General features: G+C 39.0%; 2 protein-coding genes and 1 long non-coding RNA gene across 3 annotated transcripts; 2 read left to right on the top strand and 1 right to left on the bottom strand.

The window, feature by feature from the left end:
- Positions 1–516: 516 nt before the first annotated feature.
- On the top strand, positions 517–1,708 carry LOC140956815 (uncharacterized mitochondrial protein AtMg00860-like). Its single transcript, XM_073413692.1, has 3 exons — positions 517–544; positions 591–728; positions 1,428–1,708. Exons 1-3 carry the CDS (start codon positions 517–519, stop codon positions 1,706–1,708), a joined length of 447 nt encoding a protein of 148 aa, XP_073269793.1.
- An 8,430-nt stretch (positions 1,709–10,138) lies between these two features.
- On the top strand, positions 10,139–12,539 carry LOC140967177 (small ribosomal subunit protein uS19-like). The gene is made up of 4 exons (XM_073427590.1): positions 10,139–10,291; positions 10,372–10,517; positions 11,351–11,408; positions 12,104–12,539. The coding sequence occupies exons 1-4, from the start codon at positions 10,289–10,291 to the stop codon at positions 12,350–12,352; spliced, it is 456 nt and encodes a 151-aa protein (XP_073283691.1). The 5' UTR covers positions 10,139–10,288; the 3' UTR covers positions 12,353–12,539.
- Positions 10,981–11,408, bottom strand: LOC140967187 (uncharacterized). The gene is made up of 2 exons (XR_012173544.1): positions 11,281–11,408; positions 10,981–11,235 (listed from the first exon to the last, which is right to left on the bottom strand). It is a non-coding gene; the product is annotated as an uncharacterized lncRNA (long non-coding RNA).
- Positions 12,540–13,963: the final 1,424 nt, after the last annotated feature.

The raw sequence follows: 13,963 nt of genomic DNA, 5'->3' as shown, positions 1-13,963 counted from the left end.
TAGATCTGAAAAATTGTGTCAAAATTCGTCCAAATATTGATTACAAATTCAAAAGATAAGCTATCAAATTATCTAGTGCAAAAAATAAGGAAATAATATATTTTCCCGTAGGCGGAGCACCGCCGCGCTGTTCCAGCTGTTCCTAAGCGCTGATGTTTTGTCTGCTGTAGTGCCTAGGCGCTACAGCTTAGAATTGTCTAGCCCCTAGACACTAGATTCTGGCGCCTAGGCGCTAGACAGTTTTGTCTAGCGCTGCGGCGCTTGATTGCTGGCGCTGTGGTGCTTGTTCATCCCCATTGTTCCACACTTAATGACATTCATTTGGCCTCCAAGTTCACTCCCATTCATCATGACTACTTCTAGGCTCGGAACCTTATTAGCAAGCTCTTCTCGGTTGCTTACAAGTCCATTCAATGAGTCCTTAAATTTTTCATTCCCCCCTCGTGATCAGTCCCTCCGGCAACTCTAAAGGGTCCCATGCCTTCCTCGGATCTTGGCCTTCCATGATCGCATCACATGGTGCAGTCATCGATTTTTGATAGAGGTCAGTATATGTCAGACCACCCAGTGGAAAACCATTTGTTTTTAAGGCATCCAGACACTAGCAGTTCCCGCACGTCATATTCTGCTTGTGTGCGAGGAAGCTTATGAGGAGAGGCTGCCAGGCGTTCTTAGCCAGCATCGTATCAGTGGCAGAGCCAGTCAGTCAGAGGCTGAAGGACGTGGAGGTAGTTATAGAGTTCTCCAGTGTGTTCCCGAAAGATGTTTCAGGCATTCCACCAGACAGAGGGGTGGATTTCTCTATGGAGCTTATGCTAGGGACAGTGCCGATATCTAAGGCACCCTACCGTTTAGCGCCTGCTGAGATGAAGTAGCTTCAGGATAAGATTCAGGATCTGCTAGATAAGGGTTTCATTCACCCTAGTTTTTCTCCTTGGGGTGCTCCAGTGCTATTTGTTAAGAAGAAAGATGACAGCATGCGACTGTGTATTGACTACCGAGAGCTGAACAGAGTCACAGTTAAGAATAAGTATCTGCTGTCGAGGATCGATGATTTGTTTGATTAGCTTCAGGGAGCATCAGTGTTCTCCAAGATAGACCTTCGATCCGTTTACAACCAGCTGAAAGTGAGGGAATCAGATGTGCATAAGACAGCCTTCCGGACGTGTTACGGGCACTACGAGTTATTGGTGATGCCCTTCGGTTTGACGAACGCGCCAGCGATCTTCATGGATCTCAAGAATCGCGTGTTTCAGCCATACTTAGATCAGTTCGTCATAGTCTTCATTAAAGATATCCTGATCTATTCGAAGAACAGGGAGGAGCACAGTCAACATCTGAGGACAGTGTTACAGATTCTACAGGACAGACGACTGTATGCCAAGTTCATTAATGTGAGTTCTGGCTTGACAAGGTGGCATTCTTAGGCCACATTGTATCACAAGATGGCATAGAGGTCGACCCCAGCAAAGTAGAGGCAGTCAGAGATTGGCCAGTTCCTAAGAGTGTGATAGAGATCCATAGTTTCTTGGGATTGGCAGGCTATTACAGGAAGTTCATCCAGGACTTCTCTTCTATTGTGGTGCGTATGACCGCCTTGACGAAGAAGAATGCCAAGTTTGTTTGGGGACCTGAGTGTCAAGAGAGCTTTTACAGACTGAAGCAGGCTTTGACCACTGCACTAGTACTAGCTATGCCATCAGGGTAGGGAGAGTTTGTGGTCTATACAGATGCATCTAAGCTTTGGTTGGGCACAGTTCTGATGCAGCAGGACAGAGTGATAGCCTACGCATCCAGATAGCTGAAGGTTCATGAGAAGAATTATCCGACTCATGACCTAGAGCTAGCAGCAGTGGTATTTGCCCTGAAGATCTGGAGACACTATCTGTATGGGGAGAAGTGCAGGATTTTCTCCGATCATACGAGCCTGAAGTACTTCTTCACATAGAAGGAAATGAATATGCGACAGAGAAGGTGGCTTGAGTTGGTGAAGGACTATGATTGCAACCTTAGCTACCATTCGGGTAAAGCAAATGTGGTGGCAGACGCTTTGAGCAGGAAGCACGCAGTGATTGCTCATCTGTCAGTGCAGAGACCGCTACAGGCTGAGATTCAGAGATTTGAGCTTGCAGTTTATGCAAGGGGCGAGGCCCCGAATCTTGCTACTCTGAAAGTACAGCCGACTCTGAAAGACAGAATCCGAACATGGCAGACTTCGGACGAGCAGTTACAGAAATGGAGACAAAGGGACGAGGTTAAGGGCCAGAGACTGTATACAGTGGTGGATGGCATAGTCAGATATAAGGACCGCCTATGGGTTCCTGACACTGATTCCCTTCGAGCAGATATCTTGAGCAAGGCCCACAGCACCCGTAATCCATCCATCCAGGGAGTACGAAGATGTATAAGGATCTACAGACTCTGTATTGGTGTCTGGGCATGAAACGGGATATTCTGCGATTCGTGACTGAGTGTTTGACTTGTCAGCAGGTCAAGGCAGAGCATCAGAGCCTGCAGGGAAGCTGAGACCACTCCCTATTCCTGAGTGGAAATGGGAGAACATTAATATGGATTTTGTGACAGGGCTTCCGAGGACTACTGGATGATTCAATGCCATCTGGGTGATTGTTGATCGGCTCACTAAATTAGCTCATTTCTTACCGATCAGGAAGACATTCACCATGACTCAGTATGCAGAGCTGTACATCAGAGAGATAGTCAGACTGTACGGGATTCCAGTGTCCATAGTGTCAGACAAGGATCCAAGATTCATGTCTGCTTTCTGGAGGAGTCTCCATCAGGTGTTGGGTACGAAGCTACTGTTCAGCACTGCTTTCCATCCTCAGATAGACGGACAGTTAGAGATGGTGATTCAGATTCTGGAGGACCTACTCCGAGCATGCATGATCGACTTCCAGGGCAGCTGAGAGCCAAAGTTACCTCTCGTGGAGTTCACATACAACAACAGTTATCAAGCATCGATAGGTATGGCTCCATATGAGGCACTGTACGGGAGGAAGTGTAGGTCGCAAGTTTATTGGGACGAGGTAGGAGAGCGAGCAGAGTTGTGTCCGGATATTATCAGGTAGACAACGAATTTAGTGGTTAGGGTTAGGGAAAATATGAAGACCGCACATAGCCGTCAGAAGAGTTATGCTGATCAGAGGCGGCGAGATCTTGAGTTCGCAGTAGGGGATCATGTGTTCATGAAGGTCGCACCGATGAAAGGTGTGATGAGGTTCGGGAAGAAGGGCAAGCTCAGCCCTAGATTCATCGGACCATTCGAGATCCTAGAGATAGTTGGGACACTTGCCTACAGAGTTGTTTTACCGTCAAATCTGGTAGGAGTCCATAACGTGTTCCACGTCTCTATGCTGCGGAAGTACATGTCGAATCCTTGGCATGTGCTTAACTATGAGCCACTTCAGCTGACATTGCACCTATAATTCGAGGAGAAACCCACTCAGATATTGGATAGGCAGGAGAAGAGGCTCCGGAACAAGGTGATCCAGATGGTCAAGGTCAAGTAAGAGGCTACTTGGGAAACCGAGACCGATACCGAGATAAGGAGTCACTACCCAGATTTATTCGGTACGTTCTAAATTCGAGGAAGAAATTTTATTTAAAAGGGGGAGAGTTGTAAGGTCCAGGAATTTAATTCACGTAACCTAAATGTATGCAATCTAGGGTTTTATTTTAAATTATGTATTTAATTATTTTTATGCATATTATGCATGATTCATGCATGATAGGATTTATTTCATTAAATTTTAAAAATTTCATGCATTAGAGTTTCTTGATTTATTTCGCGCCCGAACGAGGAACAGAGACCAGAGAATTATCAGGAAAAATTATTTTTATTGCAAGACTAATTTATTTAATTAATTTAAGGTGTTTTTAAGTGTGTTTTGCAAAAATGTGATTTTTTGGGTATTTTTACCCGCATGATTTTATTTTTATCCGGTACGTAAATTTTATCGAATCGGTGGACTTTTTGAGGGTTCGGCTAATAACTTTCCGACACGAAATATTTTTCGAGAGTGTGTTTGAACTTAATGGGCCTAATATTAAACTTGTTGGGCTTAAAAATCTTTTTTTACTTTTAATTGATATTATAGGGCCCATTAGTTTATTTGTTAATTGTTTCACTAATACATAATTAACCTTAACCTAAACCTAATCCCTCCCCAACCAGCAACACACTCCCCTATTAGAACACTCTCGGTTTCAGCAAACACCAGATGAGAAGCTTTGGCCGCCTTCTTGTTCTTGCAAAAGAAAGTTTTCGGCGCCTCCCCGTTGCTCCTTTCTTCATCTTTTTTGCGTAAGAATCATCAAAGGCACGCTTGTTCTTCTTTCGATGCATCATATATGCTGATAATATGTGTGGAGTAATTGTAAAATCATGTAGATGTTTCTATCCATGCTTGTGTGTTCCTCGGTGATAGTAGGCGCATATTTTATTGTTCTTTTTGTTGATTTCTCACGTTTATTTGATCATGGTTGCAAGGGGGCTATTGATTGATGTTGCTGAAGGGTCTCTTTTATCGAGAGTGTGATGTCAATAAGAGAAAGCGAGCTAGTGTGTTGTACGCTAGGAACCGTGAGGAAACGTTAGGGGTTTGCTTCAGGTTTGAGTAGATCGCGTGAAAGGGGTAGGGACGGTGGTGCAAGGGCCGATCCAAGGCCTAGACCAAACCATCATGGGTCTGAGTCATGGCTCAAGGAGGTTCAACCATCGTTGGAACCACCAAAGTAGCCTATCGTTCAAGAATAAGAGTGGCCGCGATAGTGAGGCCTCGGGGGTTAGAGCGTGTAGGTTGCTGCAGTGTGCATGGGGTCGAGGTGTGGTTCAAGTAGGTCCAGCAGGTTCTGGTATTGGTCCCTAGTAACTTGATTCAGGACAGGTTCGAGCCAGCGGCGCTTAGGATGGTTGATCGTCGAGTTGGGTGGGTTAGGGTTTTTGATGGATGACCTTAGCAAAAATTCCAGCAGAAATTCAGGGTTGTTCGAAGGTTTAAGGGGTCTGTTTTGATGGAGTAGAGACTGATATTGTGTGTTTTAAGTGTGGTAAAAGTTGGGAAAAAAATTTGGTTGAGTTTCGGTTCGATTCGGGTTAAAACCGGGACTCTGGTCCAATTTTTAAAACGAAATGATTAAGTTACGAAATGGGCTCGGGTTTACGTCTAAAAATGGTTTTAAATATGTTTTGGGACGTTTTAAGGAGTTTGGTAAGCTTTGGGTCAATTTTAGAGGTCCAGGGGTAAAACGGTAATTTTTGGATTTTCAGGAATAAAATGGTCATTTTGCACCTGGGTGAGATTTTGGTCCTGCCAGTGCCCCTGGAACAAATTTACTATATTTTAGGCTCATGCATCTTGATCACGATTTTTAAGATTTTACGAAGATATACATTGCCTGATTGAATTTAAAGAAAATTTGCATTTGTGCATGATTTTTATAAGTGATGTAAATGATGATGTTTTGAATGATGAGAACTAGTTGTGGCTATCGAAGTATATGTGAATGTTTAAGACGTATATGTGAATATTGATGATGAGGCCTCGGCACAGTGGATGGATAATCCTGTCACTGATGTCCGACAGCCGCCGAGTACCACAGTTCTATGTATGATGGATCCATCGTAAATGATGATGTACGATAGTCACCTCTAATGAACTGAATTCACTAAATGAACGATGAATGATGATTAACGATGAACGATGAATGATGATTAACGATGAACTATTTTGACATGTCACGATTGCATATGACACGTTTACGTAAAGTTTTTGAAGTTCATGAATGATATGTTTGTTAGAGTAGGTGTCCGTCGAGCCAAGTTTTCATATTGAAACTCTATGTATAAATAATCTTTATTTTAATAATATTATAAATTATTGTTTTGGTACATCTTTATGTGCATACCCATGCTAGTTGCATAGATAAAGTCCTTGAATACACAAAAAGTAGAAAGAATATGAGATGCTCATATGATGAGTAGCATGAAACTCATATTTGGAATACTGTATATTCTAAACAGTTCCTAGTCAATTCAGCCGCCGCTAAGAAGGATATAGGTTGCTCAAGTTTGAGACTAGTATCTGCGATGTGAGTACCATATTTCATTAGTAGGGGACATTGTGATGTCCTAGAATGCAGATAGGTGCTCCTGGTTGAGTGCAGTGAACAACCCTCCATAAAGGACTTTCCAAGTGGTTCTCACTTATCGAGTGAAAACGTCCTAGTTTATGGTTGTACACCATTAGTCCGTATGACCCGGGACAATATTAAGACTCTATATGCTAGCGTTGCACTTTGACTTGTTTACCGACTCTTATGGGGTCATCAGGTGGCAAGGTTGGGTGTTCTGTCAAAACATATAGGACTAGATGCATTGTAGTCAAGGATTCACCGCTTACCTTTGGGTATGGATATCCTATATGTATGTAGTATGAAATCTCTGATCAGAGTGTTGGTGGTAATTATAAAAGGGGTTTCATAGATTACACCATCGATGCAACTATGACATGACACATAGTATCGATTCATTGACAACTCTCGATGTACCAATAGTTGTCGAATCAGTTGGGATATATGAGATGAAGAGACCGTACTGTACGCTAACCATGATTGAATGGTTCTTGCAGGCACTATCATTTGATACCTAGGGAATTATGTAAGCGATGCTGCTAGGCGTTTAACATGATTGGTTGGGTACTATCAAACTTGAGTTCTGACGTTCTTGTTATCAAAGAGTTGATAAGTAAGAATGGAGCAACTGGAGTATGTTCATATAAGGACATGTTTAGTCCCGAATCACATTGAGATGTGAACCCACGGCTAGTTGTATCATTGAACCATTGAGGGCCACACAAGTGCTAATTTTCTAGATCCCGTTGAGAAGTAAAATAGTTTAATGTGTTGAACGGCTTATAAAGGAGTTTATAAGCGTAAATAAAATCGAAGTATGACTTCTATAAGAAGATTATGGAGAATATAACTTTTAATTTGTAAAAGTGTTCCTAAATTAAAAGTTGGTCAAATAAATAATGTATTTGAAGATTGTGATTTTCATAAACATTATTATGGACTAAATTAAATTAATTCAAGTGTTGAATTAATTAAACACTAATGAGCCTAATAGAGTCCAAATAATTAAATTAATTCAAGTGTTGAATTAATTAAATAATATTGGGTCTTGTAGAGTCCAAAAGAAAATAATTATTCAACTAGTGGGCTTGAGTAAATTCAAGTAAAGATTAAACGGTATCAAATATGTTTGAGACATTTAAATAAAAGTCCATGTGCTTTGTAATTGTTACAAACCCAAATAGAATTGCATGCATGGGAGGTGAAGGGTTGGGAGACAACTTTTTCAATATCCAAGGCATGACATGCGCATGCTCACTTTTACTTTTTCAAGCACCAAGAAAGCTTGTCCTCCCCTTCACTCAAAATGCCTTGGCCGAAATTTTGAGCATATTCTCTTCTTCATTTTGCTTCTTCAATAGTTGAAGATTGCACTCTCTTCTCAAAAAAAAAATCCTTTAATTTTTCTAGTCCAAAATTAGAGGGAATCTTCCTTGTTGGTGGTGGACTTGATTTTAAACAAAGAGTGCTCAAGGGAGGCTTGAAGATTTGTCTTGCCATTGAAGTGATAAGTTGTTTACAACTTAGTTGGAGTCATTATCAATCTTGAGAGATTGATAGGTAATTTTCTAAAACATCCTATGTATGAAATTTGTGTGTTTTATTGTATTTGTTGCACACTATAGTTTAGGCTGCTCGGTTTTCTTGCTAGAAATTTTTTTGAAACTTTCGTTGCGCAAGCGGGCACCTTAACCAATCCTTTTTCAATGTTCAGTATGATATTTTTCACAGCTGTGTGCTATGTATAGGTATTTGTTATTTATGGTACAGGTGTGTTGAGTCTTTAGACTCACTAAGCGTGTGTGATACAGGTGAGTTCGATGTCGAGGGGACAAGAGGTGCTGAACTCTGAGCCAGCAGACATGGTGGGTGACACGACCTGAGGACCTCAATATTTTTCCGCATATTTTATGATTTCATGTCACTGAGAGGATATGAGTATTTTATAAGCTGTTTTATAGTACTGTTTTATGTTGAGATTTTTACTCGTTTTTACTCCGCTATATTTTTATTGGTAATTACTTATGATTATTTTAAAATGATATTTTTAGTAGGACTGAATGCATGCAATTTATTTAATTGATACATTTTAAAAAAAATATTTCCGCACTTTTCAAATTGTAGACGTTACAGTTTTTACATAGAACCCTATTTAGGGAGTGTAATAGAGAACCTGAGATCCGATGCGAACAATCAGTCGAAGGAGCGGAGCCTTGACTTTCTATTAGTAAAGCGCACTCACTCTAACGGCGTACTTTTTGCATGATGCGTCAGCGAGGAAATGGGAACAGCGGCTTAAGCCATTAGGTGTAGGCCTTTTCCAGCGGTGGAATCTTCTAGTTCTTCTTATTTAACCCGAAACCGATCGATCTAGCCATGAGCAGGTTGAAGAGAGCTCTAACAGGCCTTGGAGGACCGAACCCACGTATGTGGCAAAATACAGGGATGACTTGTGGCTAGGGGTGAAAGGCCAACCAAGATCGGATATAGCTGGTTTTCCGCGAAATCTATTTCAATAGAGCGTATTATGTCGATGGCCCGAGGTAGAGCACTCAATGGGCTAGGGTGGCCCCATTTCGCCTTATCAACATGAACCATCGGCCAACACTTAGCTCGACGGGCACCTACTCTAACAGGCATTGTTTAAGTCTAAACTGAAGTTGGTTTGTACAATTCATTGTATAGATCAAAGTCATTTAGTGAATATCTTATCTTCGAGATAGAAGGGGTAACGTAGGAGTATTTGAAATCTCCGAATATCCGAAAATATTGTGTTCTTTCCTTATCAGTTTTATTCTATATGTCTTTCAGTTATTTCCTCACTTTTATCAAGTTAACTGATTGACATTGACAACAAGATTCGCGAATTCTGTTTATCACCAAACTGATTCATAAATCGAAGAAGTAGTGAAAATTGTAAAGTGTTTATTCAACCCCCCTTCTAAACACTTTTTTCACTCCCAACCGATCCTAACAGCATGTCTTTTTCTGTCCAGAAATTCCTTGCACTATTAACTCATTAGACCACATAAGACATCTTTATCCGTAGGCAAACGGTGAATCCTCGACTATAATTTATTTACTCATACGTATTTCAAAACTACACTCAACCTCGCAACCTGATGACCCTCAATGAAGTCGATAAATGGATCAAAGTACATGCTAGTATGTAAGCCCCTACATTGTCCCGAGTCAAAGGAATAATGATGTACAACCATAACCGCAGACTATTCGACTCGATAACTGAGAACCACTTGAACAGTCCGAGTGAGGGTTGTTTAATGCATCATCATATGAGCACCCATCTGTGTGAATCGACGGACATCTTCATGCCCTTGTCAATGAAACATGGTGTTTACATAACAGATGCTAGTCTCGAGCTCAAGCGACCTTTGTCTTTGTTTTAGGCGATTTATTCGACTAGGAACCTGTTTAGAATAAACGGTACACTTCCTAATGAGTTTCATAATCTTACGTTGTGAGGCAGACCTCATGGTACCTATTGTATATTCAAGAACTTTTTGTATGCTGCTTGATATAGTTGTTTTATTGTTTTCCTTGGAATATTAAATCGATCACCCTTGTGAAAATATGGAAGAAAGCGTAAAACCCCATAATTTAAATGAAAGTTCTTTTCAAACATGTTTTAAAAAATCAGGGCACATTTGCTTATTTCACAGGGGTTCTATGCATGATTTTTAAGAATAGAATGTTTTCAAAAATCATTAATTTTATGTAAAGTTATGTGTTTTTCGTATTTTCACAAGTGTTAACTGCATCGTCGAGATGACTGAAATCTCTCATAAAAAAATTAATATATTAATTCTTCGTGTTTTCAAATATTGAGAACATGTATTTTTGAAAATATCATACAAACAAGGGTGTGTGATCAAAATTTAAAACATGGAGGGTTAATTTACTAATAATGTAAATACAAACAAGAGCAGATTTATGCTGATAACATAGACCTCAAGCCCAACTGTTATATTTGACGTAAAGCCCATTTTTATCCTTCTCCGTTTGCTCAATCAGTCCACTATTTAAATCGAAATCACTCATTTTTGAATTTCGACTCCATTGAAACCCTAGCGGCGTTGCATCACAGAGCCTCTGCGAAGAATCTCCCCAAGAAACCATGGTAGATTTTAACCTCTGTCTTTAATTCGCGCAGAATCATTACTGTATGTGTGCGTTCTATGATCATTTATGTGTCTGCAGGCGGACGTTGAAACGGAGGTGGCGGCGGGGCAGCCGAAGAAGAGAACATTCAAGAAGTTCAGCTTTAGGGGAGTCGATCTCGATTCTCTTCTCGACATGTCCACCGATGAACTTGTTAAGCTTTTCAATGCCCGTGCTCGTAGAAGGTACGTTCTTTTCGATGTGAATTGTGTTATTTTATGGTGTGTGTGGGTGTGTTATGCTTTTGCAATTTACTTCGGCGGATTTAAGTGTAATAGTTGGTCAATGCGCAGTATCAATCGCAACTTACTTCGGCGGATTTGAGTGTAATAGTTGGATTTTGGACCATGAGCTTATAGTATCACATTTGTCTTGTTGACATATATTTAAGCTTTATGTGTAAAACTAATGATTATATTTTATGTATTTGTAAAATTAGTATTATTATTATTATATATATGTTGGCTACGTACTACTGCCCATAGATGTAGGCCCCCCTTCTGCACAGGTCTATGTTCCACGAACTATAAACAATATGGATGTATTACCACGGTTATGTGGCCAAGACCAGTTCATGGAGCTTACCGCCTAACACACACATGGGTCCTAAATACTAATTTGTACACGGATCCGGCACTCATTGATGTGTTATTACAAATTTGGTCACCACAGATATGTGGCATGTGCGTGCTAGGTATGTGATTTATTTAGTAGCTCATACACATAGAACACATCCCTAGGTATGAACATGCCTCCATTCTTCCAGTTGTAAGTCCTTTATACTTGGCGACTAATACACCTAAGTACTCCTGTCATCTTTGTGATTGGTTCATGGCCTATCCATAATGCTAGAATTGGAATTTGAAGTAGGCATAACTCGCAACAATGACTCGGAGCACGACACTCATGGTTGCATACATGAGCATGTCCGTTTTGCAGTGCAAGTACTATCCTGTCATGTGCAGTTCTCCCCCACTTTGGATACAAACCCTTTCTTATTTATGAAACTTTATTGCAGGTTTCAGAGGGGTTTGAAGAGGAAGCCCATGGCTTTGATCAAGAAGCTACGTAAGGCTGTAAGTCATTATTAGCTTTTCTAATTTTTTTTAAATTTCTGTCCTGTTTCATTGTATTTAGTTTGTGCTGCTTTTGGGCTTTTTATTAGTAGGATCTCAAAGAAAGAACAAGTTATCACGAAGGAGTGAGGCATAGCATTAACATATGTGTCAAAATCTGATCTTGCTCTAATTCTATATGATTGTTCACTAAATTCTCAGGTGCAAGCAAAGTGATGTTATCTGGATATGTTGTTACACTTGTCAATTCATAACCGCTGAGATGCAAACATAATGTCTCTTTGCTAAAAAAATAGTATCTCCTGTCTTGCAAGTTAATGGAACTTACAATGAGCAAGTTTATCGGCTGCCATCTAATCACAGACGTTTTAATATTTACTAGGCTTGTCCAACCTTACGTTGCAGGCTCGTGCCTTTGGTTTCAGAACCACCTTTGATTCTTCTATTTAGAAATCAGGAGCACCTCATCAACCGACCTTGTCATGTTCTTTGCTTTAAACTTTTGGTGTGTCCTTTTGTTCCCAGAGCGCTCACTATATTAGGTATCTAGTTTTTTTTCCTCCCGGCTACACTTGATAGGCCTCATTTAATTGCTCTATGATGAGCCTACAGTATTTTGAGTTGGGTTATTGGTCCTGGATAGGGTTTTTTACAATCATTTTATCATAAACAACTCGTGACATGAAACATTTCAGAAACGTGAGGCACCACCTGGTGAGAAGCCTGCATTGGTGAGAACCCACCTGCGAAACATGATTATAGTACCCGAGATGATCGGAAGTGTCCTTGGAGTATACAACGGCAAGACCTTCAATCCGGTTGAAATCAAACCTGAAATGATCGGCCACTATCTTGCAGAATTCTCGATTTCATACAAGCCAGTTAAGCACGGAAGACCTGGTATTGGTGCCACCCACTCGTCAAGGTTCATTCCTCTTAAATAGATTATTTTCCATCAAATGGCATTTACTTCAGTTGTTTCGTGGTTGATCCATATTATTTTTTAGTATTGTTTCAGACCGCAGTTTCAGTTTTCATTTGATACTTGTGGATGTTTGTTTAAGTTTTTGAATCTGGAAAGAGGTTGCGATCACTGTCCTAAACTTATTTTCAGTTGGGTTCGTATCTTTATCCTTGTCCAAGCTATATATAGCATTATTCTAATAGTGTGTACATAAAAAAAAAACTCAATATCCCAGAACAGTCATTGTTCGTCTGCCCAGATCTAAAAAAACTCGATATCATGTAAGATTCCCTTCCCCAAATATAAAATTAAAAACCCACGAAAATGATCCAAACCATGAATTACAGAAAATTATGTTGTCTTTTAAGGATTTCACAAACCTATAACTGAATGAAGATCGAAACCATTTAATTTATGATTTCATGAGTTTGTTATTTTTTAATGCCATGACTTGAAAAAGCTAAATATTTCTAGAAAGACGTATCTTTTTTGACGTAAAATTGAAAAATTAAAGAAAGTAAAAATCATTGGCTTACTACTAAATTGTGTGTAATTGAAATCGAGCCATGCATTTGTTATAGTATGGTTTATCCATATTTTGTGTTTAAAAAGTTAACTATTCCTAAATTCTTAATTCTTTGGTTGAATTTTGTTTACACAAAACATGATTACTCGTAAAACATCAAGAAAAATGTTGGAAAACACAAAACAAAAATCAAATAAACTTCATTAACAAGCAAAAATTATTCAAATAAATTAAATAAGTAAAAAGCTATTCAAATATATATTCAATTTATATACTATACATAATAGACGACTTTATAAGCTTAATACCACAATCTTTTCCTTTAAAAAGAAAAAGTACCACATAATCTTATGAATTCTAAACACAATATATATATCTATATCCAAAATAAAAAAAAAACAAATTACATTTTGAAACAAAGAACAGAAAACTATTGAATGAAAACAAAAAATTCTTAAATATATATTTATTTTTTATAAATCTTACTATATAGAAAAAACTTAACATACAAAAATCATAAAAATATTAAATGAAATTGGACAAAAATAAGATAAAATTACGTAACTCTCACGAGTCTCACCAGTCACCACTGCAGAATTTTAGCCGCATTTTAAATTTCAGATACAGTCGTCTTCTTCATCTGAGTAAGATTTTACACGTTTTTATATGCTGATATGTTTCCTTGTACTTTTTAGATATCGTGTTTTCACGGATTTTGCTTCATTCCGCTTCTGGGTTATGGATGGTTTTTCGTTTTCTGGCTTTAATTTTATCTTGTTTCTCAATGGCTATATAATAATTTATGAGGAATTACGGGAAATAATGTTTGTTTTTTTAAAAAAAATAATTGAGTAGTGATATCCCGGAAAGATCCCGAGTCATCCTTAGTGTAACGTTTCAAAAATTTGAAGATACACGTGGACCACATACATACAAGTTATCAAATTTCTTAATTATTTTAATTAATTATTTTTTATGCATTTAATGCATGTTTGTGACATTAATCTGTGTTTTATTGCATAGTTTATTAAAGTTTCATGCATAAGAGCTTTTAGTAGTTTTCGC

Source organism: Primulina huaijiensis, chromosome 2, assembly GCF_012295235.1.
Source record: "Primulina huaijiensis isolate GDHJ02 chromosome 2, ASM1229523v2, whole genome shotgun sequence".
NCBI classification, from domain to species: domain Eukaryota; kingdom Viridiplantae; phylum Streptophyta; class Magnoliopsida; order Lamiales; family Gesneriaceae; genus Primulina; species Primulina huaijiensis.
This window is presented reverse-complemented; position numbering and strand designations above follow the sequence as displayed.